The sequence below is a fragment of the Vipera berus genome (genome assembly GCF_964194415.1).
Source record: "Vipera berus genome assembly, chromosome: 4".
NCBI classification, from domain to species: Eukaryota; Metazoa; Chordata; class Lepidosauria; order Squamata; family Viperidae; genus Vipera; species Vipera berus.
In genome coordinates, this window is record NC_138206.1 from 68,818,946 (window position 1) to 68,842,233 (window position 23,288).

The window sequence follows — 23,288 nt, forward strand, 5'->3', positions numbered from 1 at the left end:
ATAAAGTATTTCTAGAATTTCAATTGACAAAGATAAAATATCTGTTCATTTTGGGGAATTATCAAGTATCATGTAAATGGGAAGGGAAGGTGCTTAGGGGAAGAAGTTTTTCATGTTTGTTAAAAAAGTTTTCAACTATCCAGATTTATGTATGCATTTTATTTCATGTGTCCCTTCATTTGCCTCTGTTTTTCACTGCTGGGCTTTAGATGATTCTGTGATAAACATTCAGCCACTGTGCTGTTACTGTATTTAAAATTTAGTTGGTTCAGTTAAAATTATGCAGTAGACTGCTGATAAAAGGACGAAGGCTTGCAAAGCGTTAATATGCAGCTTTGCAGAATGTGGCTAAATTTTTGTATTGTTCTAAACCATAATGTGGTTCATTTAATTGTAATAAATTATTGTGTGAACTGATTTTCTAATTTTTAAAGCATTATTTTTAACCATGTGTTGTATAAAGCAAAATATATTTAAAACAAAACATTTAGCATAACAAAATAATGTGTATGCAATTTGTATGTGATACAATTTTTCCCTGTGTAGTTAGTATGAAAAGGGAAACATGAAATACACCTTCTAATATTCTGCTGCATAGTTTCATTTGTGGACTTAGAATCACTCTTCATCAGAACTACACTCTCCTTGGTATTTTATATTATGTAGTTGGATGCATGATGGGTGATATTTATGGTTTTTGTTGATTTGTCATGAATGGACTGTCATGACATTTGTTATAAATTTATATTTATTACTGAGTTTCTGTATTTTTTTACTTTTTCATTTTATTGCTAATCACCCAGAGTTGTATGAACTGTGTGATATGTAAGTATTTTTAAATAAAATTGTACGCAATACCCTCACAGGGGCCTTCTTAAATGTGGTTTCTCACTAAGTTCCAGCCATCTTAAACCAGAGTTTCAGGCTAAAAATTTGTCTAAGACCCACTTCTGTCTCCATGCTTTTGATTTCTTTTGATGTGTTCGACTTGAATGTGTACAACCTCTTAGCGTTCTTTTAAATATTTGGGCTTAATATATTGATTGTCTGTAGTCTACTCTCTTGTTATAATTTATACATAATAATCTTGGTCCTCAGACTACAAAATTTACAAAGGTTCTGTTTACACACTGTAAATTTTCTTCAAATATATTGACCACTCTCTTAGAAATATGAATCTGAACTCTAAGAATATGAGTACGATTGAAGAATACATGTCACATCTTTATCTGTTTCATTGCATGAAAGAAAATACAATATAGCTAGTCCTTGACTTATGACTTGAGCCCAACTGAAAGCCCCAAATTTCTGTTTCTAAGTGAGTTGCACACAATTTTACAACCTTTTTTTAACCACAGTTAATCAAATCATTGCAGTTAAGTGAATCATGTGCTCATTAAGTGAATCTGGCTTCCTCCATTGACTTTGTCAGAAGCTGGCTGGAAAGATTAGAAATGGTGATCACATGACCCCCACAATACTGCAACCATTGTAAATAACATGCTGGTTGCCAAATGCCCAAATTTTGATCATGTGACCATGGAGATGTTGCAACAGTTGTAAGTGAAAAATGGTCATAGGTCACTTTTTAATGATGTTGTAACTTCAAACAACCACTAAACAAATGGCTGTAAAATGAGGACTACCTGTAGTACTTAATAGGTAAATGTTATTAGGTGGTCGTCAATGGCAGAAAAATTTCTCACATACCAATAGAGCATACAACCTATATTTAGTTTTTTAAAAAATCAATATGTGTATAGGTATAATGGAGTCTGGCGCCCATAACCCTAAAATTGGAAAAAGCTGTAACAAGTATTCAGAGAAGTACATTTTTCATGCACATAATATGTCACTAATAGGTATGACATAACTTTTCCTTTCTAAAATTGTATTTAGATTACAAAATAAATTTCCTGCCATTGCATACATTTTTATCTTTGACTTACAATCTGATGTGCTATTTATTTTTTGCTATGGGATGGGAACATACAACACATATATGCCACATTATTTTTGATTTTGGTGGCGCAATGACTCAGTGGTTAAGGTTCAAGACCCAGTGCCGCACAACGGGATGAGCTTTTGTCTTCGCCCCAGCTCCTGCCAACCTAGCAGTTTGAAAGCATACAAACACAAGTAGATAAATAGGTACCACTTTGGTAGGAAGGTAACAACATTCCGTGACATCATGCTGGCCATGGAAGTGTCTTTGCATGGTGCTGACTCAATGGCCTTGAAACGGAAATGAGCATCCGTAGTTGTCAATGACTAGTGGAGTAAAAATCTGAAGAGACCCCCTTTTTAAATGTTGATTTTATTGATTCTCATTTAGATGAAAAAATAATTTATCTTCAAGGTTCTAGGATGAATAAGAGTGACACTTTTATCTTAAAAATCTTTCTAAAAAAGTTAAGCATGATCTTTTGTATGTCTGCTTTATTGCCGGTCTTTTCTTAAAATTATACAATAAGGAGGACCCAAATGGTTGTCTTTTTTCAAGCAGCTTCTGCAAGATCAACAAGCACTTAACATCTACAAGTCAGATCAGATCAGACCTTGGGAGAAAGGGGATACAGCATAATATCACTCAACTGGGAAAAATACAGAAATGACTCACACAAAAGAATCAAACTATTTGATTAGGAAAGACCAAAACAGAGGCAACAATCCCCCCAAGTCTTAGTTTCTAGCTAAGGCAGTGTTAGGAAAAGTTTTTGCCTGATCTAATAGGATGAACCTGAGTTTTATCAGAATCCATTTACATAGTCCATCCATTACCGATTCTAATGAGTGCAAAAGGTAAAGGTTCCCCCGCACATGTGTGCTAGTCATTTCCGACTCTAGTGGCCGGTGCTCATCTCCGTTTCAAAGCCGAAGAGCCAGCGCTTGTCCGAGGACGTCTCCGTGGTCATGTGGCCAGCATGACTAAATGCCAAAGGCTGTTACCTTCCCACCATAATGGTCCCTATTTTTCTACTTGCATTTTTATGTGCTTTCGAACTGCTAGGTTGACAGAAGCTGGGACAAGTAACAGGCACTCACTCTGTTACGCAGCACTCGGGATTTGACCCGCCAAACTGCCAACCATCTGGTCGACAAGCTCAGCGTCCTAACCCACTGAGCCATTGCGTCCCTTAATGAGTGCAAACCTCTTCACAATATAATGGCCTGTATCTATTTTTCTAGAACCCATGTTATTTTAAATAACATTAAAGCAGCTTAATATGTTACTGTTTCCAATACTGGGAGTCTTCCTACTCTTGAGAGTCAGAGGATGTTCAACACATAGGAAATGTATGCAGGAGGGCAGGAAGGTGGATCTTGTTTAAGAAAACCAGGCTGGTATAGCAATCCTTATCATTTGCTTTTACGCTAAAGGTACTGTACATATAAAATTAGTTTTAATTACTTGGATTCAATACTGGTTCTTGTGTAATATATATAATTGTAAGTTAGCTTGGAAGAAAGGATTTGCTTTACAAGCAAAATTACATGTTTCTAAAATACTAGATTTTGTTTGGTGAAAGAAATGGAAAATTTGAATTAACAGTTGTTGACGGTACTATTCAGCGTTGACGGTACTATTCAGCATGTCCAGGTACCTGACTGAAATAGTGTCAGAGCAAATATTCTGCTACTATGATAAATCCAGAAACGTAGTTTGATACTTGAATTCATTTGGACAACAAAATTGATACTCTTTAGAGTCAATTTCTTTACCATACCCAGGATTGATTGTTTAAACATATGTGTGTGGGGGGGGGGTTAGACCATATTGAAGATGTATAACAGATTTTGCTTGCATTTTGAGGTGCTGAATCACAACTTAGTTAGGTGGTGGTAAAAGAATTATTTTACTGTGCATCCATTTCTTAAGTATTAGTATGCTACGTGAATTGACCTTATTCATAAAGCTGAAAATGTCTGAAAGACCTTCTAATCCAGTCTAGCTACCTACATTAGGCAGCTTATTTACTTATCTGTCAGGGATCAACTCATGACATTCCTAGCACAATAAGGTTTAAGAAAAAAAAGTTGTAAAATTGAATGATGTAGAATAGTTTTTCTTGCGCTTTGGTTACCCAAAATATCTATTATTTCAATCTACTAGTCAAATGAAACTCTTAAAGTTTATAAACTTGATTTGACATTAAATCTTATGTACAGAAGCTACAGTATGATATGACATGCCAACTCAACAGATGCTTCTTGTGAACTGTGTTTAGTTTCCATTAGATTCAGGGTGTAATTGAGAAGTTTCTAACTTCACTATTCATTCATTATGCCTTTTGCAAATGCAAAAAACAATTTGTCTCAGAGATAATTGTGATTTCTCTGCAGTTCATTTGCTGATTACTGTGCTACAGATATGCAAAAGAACAAATATGTTTTAGACTGGACTTTGATTTTGTGCTGTTTCTAAAACTGCATTGTCTATGTTTTCTCCTCTGTCTTGAGCAATAGCAAATAGGCATTTACAATCCCTGAGGCCTAGCAATAAGCTCAGAAATTAAAAGGCTCTAAAGATACCTCCATACAGATTTGAATTAAGTGCAGGTTGAATAGCATAACAATTAAATAAATATGATTTGAAATTTGTACTCAAAGCTATTCAACAATACAAGTCTCTTATTAGATTTGAGTTGAGTTGTGAAATAGAGTGGTACAAGTTATATTCCTGGGCATTTTTTTAATTCATTATTTAGATCAGGAGATAATGCTTATCAAATTTGAAATGACACAAAATTGTGTGAGATAGTTAATACTCTAAAAGATAGTAATGACATTCAAAATTATCTTGATTTGTTAGCAAAATGGGCTTCAATGGAAATCAATAAATGTATATAATGTTCATCTAGAAATGGCAATCAATTACACACATGTAAACTGAATGAATATTGGCTTGGTAATAATACTTGCAAAAAAACCTTGAGGAACAGTAGTTCATTAAAACCAAATTTGAGTTGGCCATATGGTAGGGATGCAAATAAAAAAGTAAATGCTTTCTTAAGATGTATCAACAAAAATATCATTTTTAAATTGTAAGTAATTGTTCCCACCTTAAACTATTTCTCTAAGTTGCATATTTTAGGGGGGATTCTGAAATGGGCTCTTAGATAGGCAACAGGATTCTCCTGTTATTAGAAACTAAGTTAAAAGAAGAAGAATTGAAGGGAGATGTTTAGCCTTGAAGAGAACAAGAGTTCAATAACACTTTTGAAGTACTGAGAGGACATCACATGAAAGATCAGTGTGTCCTCTGTATTCTATAGTACAGGATGTAAGAATAATGAATTTTTTAAAATGAATGTTTAGAAAAACATCAAAAAAACAAGAATTGCTAACAGTGGAGCCAATTATCCAAGAAAGGTGATAGACTCCCTTTCGCTTAGTAGTAGTAGTTCAAGCAAAAGCTGGACAGCCATTTATCTCACATGACTTAATATGAATTTCTGTGCAGCGCAGGAATTCAATTCAGTAGCCTGAGTGGTTTTCCCCAACTATTAGCAATTGTTTAAATTGAATCCTCTGTATTAGTTGTTCATCAAGACACTGCAGTTTTGTACTATCTGATTTGACACATAAAAATAAAAAATAAAACAACAAGGCAATTGAAAGCAATTAAACTCTGTATCAAAACCCAGAGTCTGTAAGACAAGGATTCAGATCTTTCTTAGGAACAATATTCAATGGAAAAAGAGGAAGAAGTTTTTTTTATTTGGGAAGGAAAGAAAATGGGATGAGTAATAAGAAAAATCAAAAGTTTATTCAAATGGTTTGTATTGGATTGTTTTAATTTACTTTTAAATTGGTCTTGGATCCTAATACAGATTATGTATAATAAAGTATGTACTAGGTGAAAAGAAGAAACTTTTTTGTGAAAGATACTTTTTTGTCCTTGAGACCCAAAGCATTTCATATCAAATCAGTTTATTACAGTCACATGGCCAGAAACAGTAAAATATCTAATTGTAGGCTACTTAGATACATATATAAAAATGCACTGTATGTACTAATGATGAGTAAGAACACATATAATAAAATTAATTTTAAAAGGATTATTAAAAAGATCTAAAAATATTTATCTTATTTATGTTTCCAACTAATCCCCAGTGCTGCTGAGCAGAATCTAGCCACCTGCACCAAAACCACAGCCTGTTCGTCCCTAAGCAGCCACTGGAGATAATTAATGTCAGAACAGCCAGGATACCTATTGAATATTGGGAGGATAAGGTTTTTTCTGGGGAAGAAATGGAGGTAGTGACAGATTTTCTTTTCCTGGGCTCCAAGATCACTGCAGATGGGGACTGTAGCCAAGAAATTAAAAGACGCTTGCTCCTGGGGAGGAAAGCCATGGCAAATCTAGACAGCACACTAAAAAGCAGAGATATCACCCTGTCAACAAAAGTGCGTATAGTCAAGGCTATGGTCTTCCCAGTTGCAATGTATGGCAGTGAAAGTTGGACCATAAAAAAGGCTGAGCGCCAAAGAATTGAGGCCTTTGAACTGTGGTGCTGGAGAAGACTCCTGCGAGTCCCTTGGACTGCAAGGCGATCAAACCGGTCGGTCCTAGAGGAGATCAACCCTGACTGCTCTTTGGAAGGCCAGATCCTGAAGCTAAAACTCAAATACTTTGGCCACCTAATGAGAAGGAAGAACTCACTGGAGAAGAGCCTAATGCTGGGAAAGGTTGAGGGCAAGAGAAGAAGGGGACGACAGAGAATGAGGTGGCTAGATGGAGTCACTGAAGCAGTAGGCATGAGCTTAAATGGACTCCAGAAGATGGTAGAGGACAGGAAGGCCTGGAGGAACATCCATAGGGTCGCGATGGGTCGGACACGACTTCGCAGCTAACAACAAAATGTTTTTTCCTGTACAATTTCAGCTAATTTCATGAATATATGGCTAACTATTAATAATACCCAATCCAATAAACTCTGGGCAGCTCACAAATAAAGAACAACATAGTTAGGATCTATTTTATTGATTTGCTCTAGATATCTGATGGAGTTCCAGAAGGAGCTTGGGGTTGATTCATGGATATTTATACACAGTTCAACTGAGGCTTTAGTCACCACTTGGATTGAGAGTCTCACAACAGCCTTGTATCAAATTGTGGTTTTGCAGGCTCTCTTTGCATGTAAATCCTAGAAAACTCTTTGGTTTTCTGATGTGCTTTGGGAGTTGAAGCAGTGTAAGTGACTCCTAGTGTTTTGCTGGAGGAAAACAGAGTTAATTTAACTGCGTACAGGAGAAAGTCTTTCTTAGGCATTGCTTTGTGGCAATAAGGATAGCAAAACATTGTTATTTCTTTGCCATTATTATTTATTTTATTTATTTATTTATTTATTAATGGGATTTATATCCCGCCCTATCTCCCGAGGGACTCAGGGCGGCTAACAACAACAAAACTTAAAGGTCTCTGTACAGTAAATTAAAAATAAAAATTTGAAATAAATTAAAGAATAGAGTTAGAATTGTAAATATAATTAAAATCCCTGTCAGTCTAGGTCAGCCAGGTGGAAAAGGAGTGTTTTGAGGCCACGGCGAAAGGACTGGAGATCTTGGGCCATCCCCAGGCATTATGTCCCTAGAGAGCCAGCCAGTGGTCTGGTGAACATGACCCAATTTCTCTGAGGTAAGGAAAGTCTGGGAGAACATTTATAGAGCTGGTGTAAGGATTATTTTCAACATCATTCAGATAAAATCACTTGTATTTGGATTTAGGGTTGAACTATAGCTAGCTGTACTGTTTTGGTAGTTCTCCTTTACCCAGGGTTGGATCCAGTTGATGTTGGTAGGGTGGAAGAGATTGAACCTGAGGCCTCTGCTTTGTGGGCTTTCCCAGGACTCTGCTCTCTTCCTACTTCTGCTCTATATCTACATGAAACCATTGAGGAGGTCATCCTTGTGATTGTAATGATATGTGCAACTGAGGAGGAAGAGTTGCAGCCTGGATTACAGTTTGATAAAAATCTGATTCTGAAGGAATAGTTGGGGAAGAGAAACATCTTAGAAGGGATCCTCCTTAGTTTTGGGGAGAGTAAAAGTAATGGAAGGGAGAGGTTTTTTTAGACTTGCAAGGTTCTGTTAGTGTAATCTTATAGTAAAGGTATTTATTCATTTGCCTTCCATCATAACTCGTAACATTCCAACATACACACCATAACTCAAGGCAGCAAACATATACAACACGCCTTCTTCCTCTTTTTCTCCCCACAACAACAACCCTGTGATGTGTTTGTCTGATAGTGACTAGCTTTCATGGCTAAGGTACTGAAATAAACGAGAGAATTATCCTGGAAATTCATGCTAAAGAATTTCAATTAAGATTCAGAGCAATTCCTGAACAAACTGAAGAGGATATCAGAGCAAGGATGATTAAAGCTTTGGCTGTGTTAATTGATTGTGATGAAAAAAGTCTCAACCTGGACATAGACAAGGTGTATTGACTGAACTCAAGATTTGCTGCTATGAGAAAATTTCCAATTGGTTTGGTACACTTTGTAAGAAAAAACAATAAGAGACTGTGTTCTGAACTGTCATTTTAAATCAAAATTACGAATGGAGAATGTAGACATAATTATTTTGAAGGAAATTCCTCTGAGAATTTTGCAAAAAGGGAAATCCTACTCATTCCTTATAGATATTCTGAAGATGAGAAGAAACCCTTTTTGTTGGAATAAGTTTGAGGGGGTGACACTTACAAACCACGAACAAAGATTTTGACTGAACTCTATAGATAAAGCCAAGGAGCTTTTGAGCAGACATAAATTAATTTCAAAGACAGGTAATGAGATGGAGATGGATAAGTCTTCGGAAGCAGACCAGCTTCAAAAAATTGGTATTGAAGAAGAGATGACTGAGGTGTCTATACATGAATCTGATGTTTCATTTAAAGATGGAAAGTAAACTCATTACATGGAATATCAATGGGACTAATGCCCCATCTAAGCATAAAAAAGTATTTCATTATTTCAGAAAACTTAATACTGATATAGTCTGTCTTCAAAAGCACATATTAAAAAACAAGATGAGAAATATCTAATAAATAAAAGACTAGGAGGAATTTGTACCTGCTGGATCAAAAAAGATAAATGGAGTGGTTTTATATATTAAAACCCAATTTAAACCTAGCCACCTTTTATCAGATGAATATGGTAGATTCATAATACTGGAAATTGAATTTAATGGAATAAAATTGATTGGTCTATATGTGCCAAATGAGGGGAAAAACATTTTTTTTAGTATCTTATGGACCACCTCTTGCCTTTTTCATAGGAAAATTGGCTTATGCCGGGTGATTGGAATGGAGTGACTTTGCCACTTTGGGATAGAACATCTACTAAGGGGATCAACTATCCCAGGGCAAACTACTAAAGTCATTTTTTGAAATGATGGACAATTTACACTAATAGACACATGGAGGCATAGAAATCGCTTTGCAAGAAAATGTACCTTTTTTCAGAAAGACACAAATCTTTCTCAAGGATCGACATGATATGAACCTCTAAAAATTTAGCAAATAGAACCATAACCCAGTTCTTAGAAGTTCTTGGTTCTTAGAAAAAAAGTTTGAGTTATAGATGGAGATTACATGAATCTATTTTACAAAAGGAGACAACTGTAAAGAACTGTAAAAAGAAATTACATGAATATTTTGATAATAATTTAGGTAAAGGGACAGATCTAATAATTGTTTGGGAGGCTAGTAAGGCTTTATGAGGGGTTATTTTATGCAATACAATTTGTTAGAGAAGAAAAAATCTTTGGAAAAGACCCAAAAGATACTCGATGCAAGCAGACAGAAAGAAATTCATGTGCAAAAGTCACCCCACGGAACCTAAAATTCTGCACCAAGTTAACTTACTGTGACAAAAACTGTCTATGGTAACAGCCCAAGAAATAGAAATAAAATTGAGTTATGTGAAGACATTTTGAGTTTGCAAATAAACCAGGGAGATGGTTGGCATATAGATATAGAGGGAAAAGAGAGGGAAAAGAGAACGATTGAAAAAAAATTGTGAAGGTAATAAAGTAATAACTGATAATCAACAGATTAAAAAATCTTTTCACAATTTTTATTCTAATTTGTATAGGATGCAGTAGTTAGATATGTCAAAAATAGATGAATATTTGCTTAGACAAAATTTGCCGAAACTTTCACAAACTCAGAGACAATTTATGAATGACTCAATAACTACCTTTGAAATATCAGAAGCTATAAGGAAAATGAAATCAGGCAAAGCTCTGGCCCAGACAGACTTATAAGTCAATATTATAAATGTTTTGAAGATGAACTTCTTCAGCCATTAAAGGATATAATGAATGTTATATTACAGGGGAGAGAAATAACCCCAACATGGACAGAAGCTAATATTGTGCTACTTCTGAAGGAGGGTCAGGATGCCACAATGATAAAGAACTACAGACCAATGTCATTACTAAATAAGAATTATAAACTATTTGCTGCAATTTTGGCAGAAAGACTAAAAAAGGTTTTACAGGTATATGTCTGTGACGACCAAGCTGGCTTTCTGCCAAAAAGGCAGCTAAGGAATAACATGAGAATGGTTTTGAATATTATTAAATACCTACAATATCACAATGAACAACAGGCAGTATTAATATTCTTAGATGCTGAGAAGGCCTTTGACAACTTAAACTGGGTCTTTATGTTTAAAGTTCTGCAAGAAATGGACTTTGGGGGGAATTTTATTGAAGCGGTCAAAGCTGTTTATACATTACAACAAGCAAAAATTGTTATGAATGGTGATCTAACTAACTCATGTGAAATTCCAAAGGGTATAAGACAAGGATGTCTGCTATCTCCACTGTTTATCTTGGTGCTGGAAGTCCTGAATAGAGATATCAGGCAAGACAAGAAAATAAAAGGTATAAATGTTAAGAAGGAAGTTTATAAATTGAGGGCCTTTGCTGATGATTTGGTGATATTTCTCAAGACCCAAAAAGTAATATAGAAGACTTGATGAGGAAACTAAATGATTTTGGGTCCTTGGCCAGTTTTAGAATTAGCAAGCAGAAAACATGAATAAGAATATGACCTCACATGATGGTGATATATTGATTAAAATGTCTGGTTTTAGGGTTGAGAAAAAGGTGAAATATTTGGGGATTATGCTAATAAATTCAAACACAAAGTTTTTCAAAAAATAACTACGTGCCTCTCTGGAATGGTATCAAAAAGATTTATTAAGATGGGACAAACTGCATTTATCATTACTGGGTGCAGTTTCTGTGATTAAGATGAATGTTTTACCAAAGATGCTTTTCCTGTTTCAAACATTACCAATACTTGCAACTGATACTCCATTTAAACAATGGCTGAGTGATATCTCTAAGTTTATATGGCAGGGGAAAAAACCAATAAATTATTGCAAGATGCTAAGGAAAGAGGTGGTTTGGGTTTACCTGATTTAAAATCGTACATTGACGCTTGTTGTTTCATTTAGCTAAAAGAATGGGTGAACCTTCAGAATAAGAGGTTACTGGACCTAGAAGGCCATGAATTAAGGTTTGATTGGCATGGTTATCTATGGTATGACAAAATTAAAGTAAATGTTGATTTTAATAATAATTTTACTAGGCATGCCATTTTGAGAGTTTGGAATAAATATAAATTAAAGTTCTCTACGAAGGTGCTACTTTGGGTTACCCCACAAGAACCTTTTTTTTAAAAAAGATGGTGATGAGGCTGAACTGGTGGACCTATGATAAAATAATATCTTTTAATTTGGGTGAGCCTACCCTCAAATCCAAGGAAGAACTAGAATCAGAAGGTCATGTTTGCCATTGGTTTACATATATACAATTGAAAGAAAGATGTCAGCTAGATAAAAAGAATCATGGGTTTAGTTTTGTTAAAAATGAATTGGAAATCCTACTGTGCAGTAGTGATGAACATATTATTGCTAAAGTTTATAAAACGATATTGAATTTAAATCTGGAAAGTGAACAAGTAAAACATTGTATGATTCAATGGGCAAGGTATTTTGGGTATATAATGCTTGAACAATGGGAGAATATGTGGAATAAAGGATTTACATTAAACTATAATTTAAAAGAAAAAATTTATAAGATGATGTACCATTGGTATTTAACACCAGATAAGTTATCAAAAATGTATAAAAGCATTTCAAATGAATGTTGGAAATGTAAATGTAAAGAGGGGACTTTTTACCATTTATGATGGACGTGTGACAAAGCAAGAAAATATTGGAGCAGGAATCATATGCTAATACAGAAAATTCTTAAAATAAATATAGAAAGAAAACCAGGGACTTTTCTTTTGGGGCTAATGGACAAAGACCTGGGAAAAAAATATGGAACTTGACAGCAGCAAGAGTACTCTATGCTCAGAAATGGAAGACTACATCAATTCCACAATGGAGGGATGGTTGCAAAAACTGATGGAGCTAGCAGAGATGGCTAAATTGACTGTACTGATTTAAAAAAAGAACACGAATACTTTTATTGCTATGTGGAAACCACTTCTGGACTTTGTGCTTGAGGTGGAAAAAATGAAACTTTGATTTGGGGCTCTACCGATTAGATAGATTTGATGTTATCAAAATGGCTAGTTTATGTTATTTTGTAAAAGTAAAAAGCTGAGGTTTGATGTTGATATTCTATTTTACTGCACCAAAGGAAGTCGGAAGTCAATGCCTTTTTTTTCTTTTTTTCTTCCTTTCCTCACTTTGGTATTCCGTTTTCCCTTTCCTATCTTTTCTGCTATTTACTTTTGTAAGCCATTTGCTACATTTTATGTTTAGAATTAGACAGTACTTTCTAAATACAAGAAAAATAATGGTACAAAATGTATTTGTATCATTCATATTTGAAGTATTCCATTAGATCTGTACATGTAATTCTTGAAATTAACTAGAAACTGCTATAATTATTCTCCATATGTGGATTGTTATCAAAATCGTTTTGCAGTGACATTTAAACATTACTAAATGAGATGCAATTCATCTTAATTTGGTTAATTTTGCTTACTGTTACTATACATATACTAGTTTTCCAGCTTTTTCTTTTGAACTGCTTATTTAATATCCCTCAGTACCAAGTGCAGTAAAACTTAAAAAAGCTTATTTTTATATCAACTTTATTATTACTCCAATTCATTTAAGACCTAAATGATTGTTATAAGGGTTTTTTAATTAAAAACATAGATGTGTCCATCCAAATTGTATCACAGTAGCTACTATTAATTTTGGAATTTCTAATATATGGAAGAGTGCAGCATCACAAGTTTAATGTATAAAATGTATACTGTATAGCAAAAACAAAACAAAACATTTTTAGAAGTGTCCCTTTTTTCTGTGTGAAGTGTCAGAACAGGCTAGTTTGTAGACTGGTATTCCACAGTGAATATTAATGTATTCATCTGGTACATAATAGTCAAATGGCCATATAAACTATAGCAACTGTACAACATTTAAACATTGTTATAGTTGAATTTCTCTGATGGTTTCCTTTGCATGTTTTCCTGAGAAGTCCTGTCGTAATGAATTGCATAAATATTTGCACTGAAAACTGGACATTATTGCATTTCTTGACTTGCTCTTTAAATAAGGAAATATGCTGAAGCATATCTTCAAGAAGACTTGGGTCCAAAAGAGTCAGAGAAATCTTCCAAATGTATATTTTGCAAAGTATTAGACAAAGTAATAGTGAAAGAGAGTAAACAAATAGTTATGAAAATAGTTCTACAAATAGTATAGCAATATTATATTTTAAGGTAAGATGGGTAAAGACAGGAATTTTAATTAATATGTTGAAATATAGGTCCCTATTTAAACAACAAGAAGTCTAATATTCATTGATACATGCAGGCTGAAACATATATCAAGATAAATCACCAAAAGTTCATTCTTATTCCTATAATGTTGTGTTCTGATAAGCAGACCCATAAACAAACAGTAAGAAATCTAATATTGTAAGTTTTACAAGGTAGGCCAGGCAGGAAACATGACCAGAAGATTCTCAATCATCCAGGTAAAATTATCTGAAAGCTGAGTTATGGCAACTGGACTTATTTTCTTGTTGGTTTAAGACATTTCACTGCTTATCCAAGCAGCTTCAGTTGCCGTGACTTAAGTTTCAAACGATTGCCTGATCTACTTTGGAAGTGCAGTTTTAAAGCAACTGGCATTGTATCAGGATGCTGTTTTGAGCAATATTGTAAGGAGTTTTGAGAATAAAACATCTTTTCCGTTGTCTCAGAAACAACTGTGATACTATGCAATCCTTCTGAATCAAAATAAACATTCTTCAGTTTTAATGAATCTAAAAATAATATTTTACCTTCAACTAGAAGGAATGGGTACTATCATGCTAGATCAGTGACACTGAATCTTTTGGGCGTGGAATCTTTTAGTTATAAAATGCCTAACTTGAGTCTCGTGACATGTCACACCCACCCACTCCCAAACAAAAGAGAACCAATTCTTTATGTCCCTCTCCATCTATGCCACTCTGAACAATGGCACTTGGTGGCAGTGCCAAGACTGGCCCAAATTTGAGGCATGGGCTTCAACTTCATCCCTAGCATTACCACTGTCACTCAAAAAGGCTGCTTTACTCCATTCCCCAAGGTGCATGAGCCTTTGGGAATGGCATGATTTACCCTGTGGCCCAGTGCTCCCCAAGATCTGCCATGTGCTACTTACCTTCAGGCAGTATTCTCTTTCAGTTAACAGGCCCCTGCTACCTACCCAAGGCAGTTTTGGGTTGCATGAGGCCTTCTTTCTTCACAACTATTTAATAATAAATAGTTAAGCATGCTGGGGTCCTTTTGAAGGGAATGGAGAGAAACTAACTTTAGGCAGGTTGCCTGATGCAACTTGGATCTCCCCACCAGTCCCTTTTATTAGAAACAATTTTATTTTACTTGGACTCTTTTGGACAGTTTTGTAATTTGTTAAATGTTGCTGATTGGATTATGGGTATTCATTCATGTATTTTAATCCTCAAAAATTAGAGAAATCTTTCTGGATTCCCCCCCCCCTAATTTTGTACTGTATCATTATGCTTTCCCTTCTAGTGGAGGCGATAGTGGAGTTTGACTACAAAGCTCAACATGATGATGAGCTGACAATCACTGTAGGTGACATCATCACCAACATCAGAAAAGAAGATGGAGGTTGGTGGGAAGGACAGCTCAAAGGCAGAAGAGGTTTGTTCCCTGACAACTTTGTAAGAGTGAGTACAAAGTGAAAACTGTTAATTGTTTTATGTCATCAGCTTACATTATCTTGTTGAGATGCAGGTTTGCAATATTGAGAGCCAAACTGAAAACTGAATTGTTTGAAAAGCTTTATGAAAAAAAATTAAATACCTGTTGTTTTGGTTATAATTGCTACTGGTGTATTGTTTTTGTGATATTTTCATAATCACCTTTTATTTTTATTTATTTAATGTTTCATTTGATGTAAAACATTGAGAAACAGGTTCAGTTGTGGCAGTATACAAAAAAGTAAACAATGACTTTTTATCAAATTGAAGGTAAAGATTTGAGCATAAAAAGATCTAAAAAAGAATAGAATACATTTGCATATGTGTAGATTTGTTTAATTATTTTATAAAAATCACAATTATATAGCACATAGTTTATTTTTAAGATATGTATTTAAAATATTGCATTTAAGACATAATAGAGATTTGTGAAGGCAGAGGGTGCTAAGAATCATCAGGGTAAATCAGGCTGCCTTTGGACTTTGGACATAGGAATGGTCAACATTCAAACAATGAAAACAGATGCTCGCCTAGAAGAATTGCGGATTGAATTCAACAATATCCTTTGGGATATCTTTGGATTATGTGAAACACGACAAAAAAGTGAAAAATTAGTTGAACTTGATAGGACTGGGCATTTACTCTACACTAGAGATAGCGAAGATGGATGATGTGGCGAAGTCGGTTTTTTCATCCACCAAAAGCTGAGTCTGTTGTAAAATTTGAAAATATATCAATGCATCATTCAATTGAACAAACAATACAAGCTTCAAATCTTCTAAGCTTACATGTCAACAATACGCTATGGTAATGATGACGTTGAAGTGTTTTACGACAATGTGGCCCGCCTTCAAGACAAAGAAAAATGCCAATACAAAATACTAATTGGTGACTTTAATGCAAGGAAGAACAATACCTGGAGAAAAAGCAACTGGCCCATATGGAAGTGGTGAAGGAGATAATGAAGGCGACAGACCAATAGACTTTGCTGAAGGACAGGAACTGTATATCATGAACTCATTTTACAAGAAAAAAGCTAGCAGAAAATGGACATGGAAGACTCCATCTGTGTACACAAGTGAAATTGACTACATCGTCTCAACTGATAAAACCATATCCTGCAATTGTACTGTCATCAATCATTTTAATGTTGGAAGTGGCCATAGAATGGTACGAGCTAAAGTGAAGATAGACTGTTGAAAAGTGCATATGAAAATGATAAAGACATCACAAAAAACAAAAAAAAAGATAAACTGTTAGAGAAGAACAGTGATTTTGAGATTAATCTAAATCGCGTTGCTCTATTGCAAGATTTGGAAGAGATGAATATTACAGACCAAAATGAACAAATAGTCAAAAACATCCTTGAATCTGCTACATCTATAGCACTGCTAGAAAAACACCTTGTAGTCTCTGATGAAACTATTGATTTAATGCAAATACGATGGACAATGAAGAATGCCAGAAGTTTCACTAATAAATTGGAGTATGTTGAACTTTGCAAGACCTTAGGAAAAAGTATCCAAGATGAAATGCATCAGTTTAATGTGAAGCTTGTGGAAAATGCAATTGAAGAAAACAAAGGGATTAATAGAGCAAAATGCAAGCTTATAAATACAAGAAACAAGGCTTTTGCATTAAAACGTGAAGATGGCTCTTGTGTGTAGAACAAGACAGGAAATGCTAGAAATAATTGGAAAATTCTATTTACAACTATGCAACAATCAAGATCACTCTAAAGTAACAACACCCACAAAAGAAGAAACTATACTCGAGATGCCTCAGAGAACAAAAAATACCTGATGCATAGAAAAATTCTGAAGTTATTCTTATACACAAGAAAGGGCCCCAAGATGATTTAAAGAACTATTGCCCAATAAGTCTTTTTTCAGTCATCTTCTTTCAGTCAAGATTTTCACCAAGATAATAGCAAAAAGAGTATTGAGAAGATTAAATGATGCACAGCCAAAGGAGCAGACAGGGTTCAGAAATAGCTACAGCACAATGGATCACATCCAGGATGTTCAGCAAGTCATTGAAAGGCACAACAAGTACACCATATCTCTGTGCATGGCTTTCATTGACCAAGAAAAGGTGTTTGATTCAGTATTCCACAATCAATAATTAATGCATTGCTCAACCAAGGCATAGACACTGTTTACATAAACTTACTACAATCAGCATATATAAAAAAACAATGGTGATAATTTGCCTTAATGATCTTAAAGTGAAAATCAACATAGAACGAAGTGTACGACAAAATACAATATCACCTATCCTTTTCTCAGCCTGCCTTGAAGAAGTATTTCGCAAACCAGATGGGCAAAAGATGGAATAAAAATCAATGGGACCTATTTGTGAACATAAATTTATTTACAAAATTGTGGTAAATTTCCAGTTACTGTAAATAACATGTTGTAAAGTAAAGCTAACAAGTAGTAATTTCTGTGCTTTGTTCATGTTCTTAACTTTTTTCTTAATAGAGGAAAGACTAGAATGTATCTGTCAGGCTTTATTTTTCTTAAAATTGTGAGAAGTCAAAAGAGGAAAATTACTTTGTGAAAGTTAATTTGATAAAATAATTTCCTTTTAGTGAGTTCATGCTCAGCAAAGCAAGTGATTTAGTATAAAAGGTAAAGATATCAGTCTTCTGACAAATGTTATGCTATGGTGTCATAAGGCCGAAGAACATATTGTCAAACCTTCAAACGATTCTGTCTGCAGCCATCTTTACTTTGTTTTCAGTTGCCACAGCTATGGAAGGGGAGAGATGTGTTCTTTTAGTTTAGCCATAACAAATACTTTCTTGTCGGAACCAAGGTCAAGCTGCCTAAATTTTGGTGGGCTTGAGATATCGTTAGAAAGCCTGCCAAAGTAGTTAATTGGGGATTGTGATTTATGACAACTCTAGGGGTAGGGAATTCAACTTTTACTTTGTAACTTTTGGGGGGTGGGAACTTTCAGTCTTGGGTTCACCTTTGTTCGTGCCGACACTATATAGCCATTAAAAGTATTCTTTGAGGAAAGCAATTGCCTCAGAGTTCTTATTTCTGTTGGTCTCATCTATCGGAACCATGACACATATTTTGAGATAGTTCCATTGCTAATCTATGCTTGCTTCCTTTAAATTAGTGTATATGTTAATAGGTAGTACAACACTATGTACACAAATAGAGTAGAAGATGATAGTGGCAAAATTCTGCTGACTTTAATTTGTTAAGTGCAACAATACAACTATTGAACTTGTGGATTGTAATGTTTGAAAGAATTTACATTGATTGTCCCCTTTTCTTCTCTTCATCTGGATATTCTTTGTGCTTCAGATGGTTTGAAGTATAAACTATCCTGGTGCATTTTTGACCAACTGTATGTTGTGTAAGTTGTAGGTTCTCTGATGATTTTGATGATTGGTACATAATAACTTTTTTGGTGGAGTATGTTATAAGTTATTTTGTGAAAACTTAGGACCATTTTAACATACAAAATATATGAAAGAAGATAAATAATAAAACTAAGTAATATCCTTTGACTAAAAATGCATAATAACTAAAGACATTTGTCTTGTTTTTTAAAGAAATTGAAGAGTTTCTCAGATTCAGGTCTTCTTTTGGCCTAAAGAGCCCAATATAATTTCTTTCACATACAGACTTTCTGTTTGAATAAAAGATAAGTATGGCAAAATGACTAGACATACAGTATATATGAAATAAACAGAACATTAAACAATTGTATGTAATTTGGATTTCATAGTTACTGCCTTATTTAACTATAAAGTTTTTAAGAGTACATTAACCAACACCTAGTATTACTGCTTACTAAATTTAAGCTTCAGAATGGTAGTTACATAGTATATAGGATATTCTTCCCGAAGCTGATAGTCTCCAGATGGGTTGAACATTGGATGGAAATTCTCAGGTTACAGTATTATACCAACTCATCTGGTGGTCCTCATAATGATGAATGCTGTCATAGGGCACAGTATTTATAGATGTCTCTACACAAATATACTTACTATTGATAGCTGATGGCTTTGCTTGGCATGTAAAGATTGAGACTGCATTAAGCCGTAGGAAACTTAGAAATAAAATGCCAGTATCTAGATTTTCTCACAGTTCAGGATGAAGAAAGAAAGAAACTGTTAGAAACAAAATCGCAGAACAGTAGGCAGATCTGGGGAGTGGAGTTAAAGCATCATCAGTTTAGAATCCTTGCATTGCCACAAGAAATCCAAATCCAGCCCCCTTTAATTTCATTGAGTTTCAGCGCACAGCGCAGAGAGAAAGCAAGACACCAGATGCCTTTTGGGTTTGCCTCCTGGAGGTGGGGGTTGCTTTTGCCCACTTAGATGTGAACAACCCTAAAGACCAGCGGATCCTGGCCTTGGCATTTGTTCATCAGTCGGCCATCGACATCCGGAACCACTTCCACCGAATTGTATCTAACTGGTCCAGTTTAGAGATATCAGAACTATGAAGAATAGCAAATTTTGTATTTGATCAAAGGGAAAGACTGAGAGAAGAAGAGAAATAGAGAAGGGAAGATTTAAAAATGTTTGCAGAAATACAAAACGACGGGATGTGTCCAAACCCTCCTCTGGCAGATAACCATCCCAGATGCCCTTCGTGTGAAGAAACAGGGGAATAAAGAATAAGATGCCCCCACTGCTTCAAGTATGGGAGGAGGGGATATCTAAGGAAGGACTGCAGGGAAAGTTTTTCAGGACCTAATACAAGAGTCCCATTTTCTAAGAGACCCACCGCCTCCAATGGGAGAGAGAACCCCAGGCCTCCTCGCCACATACAGTTCGAGGATGGCTTCAGGACCTTATCACTCAGCCCTGAGCCAGCAGAATTCAGGGTCACCTTCACTGGTCTCACCATCTCCCTAAGGACTGGTCATGAAGGCAAGTCTCTCCTCTCCCTCATCATAGGAGAAAAAAGATACGAATGCCTGGTGGATACTGGAGCCACCTCATCACTAATCTCCGAGCTCCCATTTAGAGGATCAGTAGTGCCAGGAGCCAGGCACTATCATTGGAGTAGGGGGTCAAATAATCCCTGTAGAGTTCACCAATGATATAAGGATTGGGATAGGACCTTTCTCCCTGGACCATTCATTCACTATCTGCCCTCAGTTTCCCTTGTCATGGCTAGGCAAGGATCACTTATGCAAGCTTGGAGCCACAATAAAGTGGTCTCCTGATGGGCTCACTTTAGATATCTCAGCCAAACACATCCGTTGTACAACCATTCCACCCCACTCAGACCAATTACACCCTGACCTATAGGACCTTCCCCCTTCACTATGGGACTGGGACTCTACTGAGATGGGCTTCCTTAATGGAGCCACCCCAGTTAAAATACAAATCAAAGCAGGACCACCTGCATTCCTTGCGTTCCCCAATACAGAATAATGGCTGAGGCAATTGAACCAATTAGAAAACTAATCAAGACATACATGGGACAAGGAGTCCTCCCCTTGTAATACTCCAATCTTCCCAGTCCAAAAGCCCTGGACTGACTCAGAAGGCAACCCCATCTTCTGTTTTGTGCATGATCTGAGGCTCGTGAATGAATATGTGGTACCAAACCCAGCCACTATTATCACTGGAATACCAGCCTCAGCAATTATCTTCACAGTAATAGATCTTTTTGCAGCCTTTTTTAGCATTCCGGTAGACCCAGCTTCCCAGTATCTGTTTGACTTTACATGGGAAGACCAGCAATACACTTGGACTCCCCTTCCTCAGGGGTGTATGGAATCATTTATCCTGTTCTCTCAGATACTAAAGGCAGACCTGTCATCCATCCACCTGCATGTAAATCATCCCTAGTCCAGTATGCGGATGATCTATTATTAGCTTCAGAGATGGAGGATGACTGCAGGACCGATACTCATCATTTACTCAACTGCCTAGCAGAGAGGGGGCACAAGGCATCACCCTTAACTTCAGTATTTACAGAGGGGTGTGACCTACTTCGGTTATGCCATCCCCCTGGGACCCAAAAATTAACTCCAGAGCAGGTCAAGACTATATTGGGCATGAAGCCCTCTAGAACCAATGCCAGGTTAGAACCCTTCTGGGGGTCTTGGAATTCTGCAGACCCTGGATACCCTCATTTGGGCAGCTAGCTAGACCCTTTGTTCAGTTAACAACAAAGGAAATGACAGACTCTGTCCTATAGACTAAGTCACTGGCCCACGCATTTGAATAAGTAAAACAAACCTTAACCTCATCCCCAGTCTTGGGCTTGCCAGACTACCAGAAATCTGTCATACTTTTCATACATAAAAATCAGGGGGTGGGCTCTGCAGTATTAACACAGTTGGACCTACACTACGGCCAATAGCTTACTATTCTGTCCAACTGGATCCAGTGGCCCAGGAGCCATCCCTTGCCTGCAGGCAGTGGCCGCAACCATAGAAATAGTAAAACTATCAAAGGATCTCATCCTTGGCCACCCACTCATGCTAAGGGTCCCCCATGACTTCTTCACCATACTTCTTAAATCCCAAATCCAAGTCTTTACCCAGAACTGACTAGCACAATATGAGACTGAGCTTTTTACCATTGACCACATAACCTTTGAATGATGTTCGATACTGAATCCAGCCACCCTGCTGCCAGCGGAGTGTGTAGACAACATCCTACACAACTGCCTTCACTTTGTTCACGACATTGAGCTGCTATGACCTGATCTGACTGATGTGCCTCTACAAAACCAAGTCATGGAGCTCTTCACCAACAGATCATCCTATCTGCATGAAGGGACCCAAATCACTGGTGCTGCAGTCGTCTCCCTGCATGAGATCACCCATTGCCCCCTGCCACCTTCTGCGTCTCATCTGCCAACATTTACACTCAAAGGGACATTGTTGGGTCCAGGCTATGGTAGATGCTACCAGACAGGTCTGGTATGCACCTGGAGTTTATAGTGAGGCTGTGGAAGTAGCAAAAAGCTGTCATCATGAAAGGCAATTCAAGAGGAAGGGAGACCATGGGTACAACGTCCTTTCAAAAAACTACAGCTGGACTTTATATAGTTACCAAAGGCTAACAGTTTTCAATATGTATTAATATGTAGGGACCAGTTCACCTACTGGATAGAAGTTTTCCCTTGTCATGATGTCACCGCACTTGAAACAGCCTGGCATCTAATAAAAGATATAGTGCCAAGTTTTGGGGTGCCTAGTGTCTTAGACATGGACCAAGGGAAACACTTTGTGTCACAGGTGATTACCCATGTGTTGCAAGCTCTAGGGACAACCCAGAACCTTCATGTCCCTTACCACCAGGCTTTGTCTGAGGGTAGAACATCAGAATAGGAAGCTTAAGACTCTCCTAGGCAAACTTTGTCAGGAGACACACCTGCCATGGCCTCAACAGCTACCCGTAGCCCTATTCAATCTAAGAACCAAACCGACTTCCGGTGGCTGCGCGGCGACGGAGACAGCCTTCCCGGGCTGCCCGCGGCTCAGCTGAGTGATTTTCGCCCGAAACAGCGCCGATCAGCTGTTCGGGCGAATTTGAAGCCCCCTCCTCGGGAGAAGAGGAGGGGGTGAGGCCCCAGGTAGGGGTTGAGTTCTCCGGGGCCGCCTGAGCTTGCAGCTTGGGCGGCCGAAGGATCGAACTCCCCCGTAGCCTGGGTCGCTCCCAGCTGGCCAGCGCCTCTGCTCCTGACTTTATGGAGCAGAGCCAGGCGTCTGCGACCACCCCTGCCTGAAGGAAGGACTATGGAATAAAAAGAGCAGGCAGAGCGGTACAAGAGGAAAAGGTGAAGAGGATTATTTTATTCTACTCTCGAGCTTGATGGACTTTTTAAACTCTAAGTGAAAGTGCGTCACAATTGAAAGTAAAAGATGGCGGCTAAACCTCCCCCTAAAACTCTTCGGAGTGCTGGAACTTCCCCGGTGCAACAATCATCATTGCAGGCATTGCATCCTCCTGATGTAGTGACATCGAAGGACTTACAAGATGCTCTTGAAAAACATACCCAGGTAATCTTGGAATCAATTTTGGAATC

The 23,288-nt window shown here is 36.8% G+C and overlaps 1 protein-coding gene across 3 annotated transcripts in view; it reads left to right on the forward strand.

The window, feature by feature from the left end:
• The window catches only part of SH3KBP1 (SH3 domain containing kinase binding protein 1), a 148,233-nt gene that overhangs the window by 1,944 nt on the left and 123,001 nt on the right, over window positions 1-23,288 (forward strand). For 2 of the 3 annotated variants that reach the window (XM_081327632.1, XM_081327633.1), the window contains exon 2: window positions 15,074-15,231. In XM_081327632.1, coding sequence (XP_081183758.1) covers window positions 15,074-15,231 — 158 coding nt within the window. The remainder of the gene's footprint in view (window positions 1-15,073; window positions 15,232-23,288) is intronic. The other variant, XM_081327634.1, reaches the window with a different exon arrangement.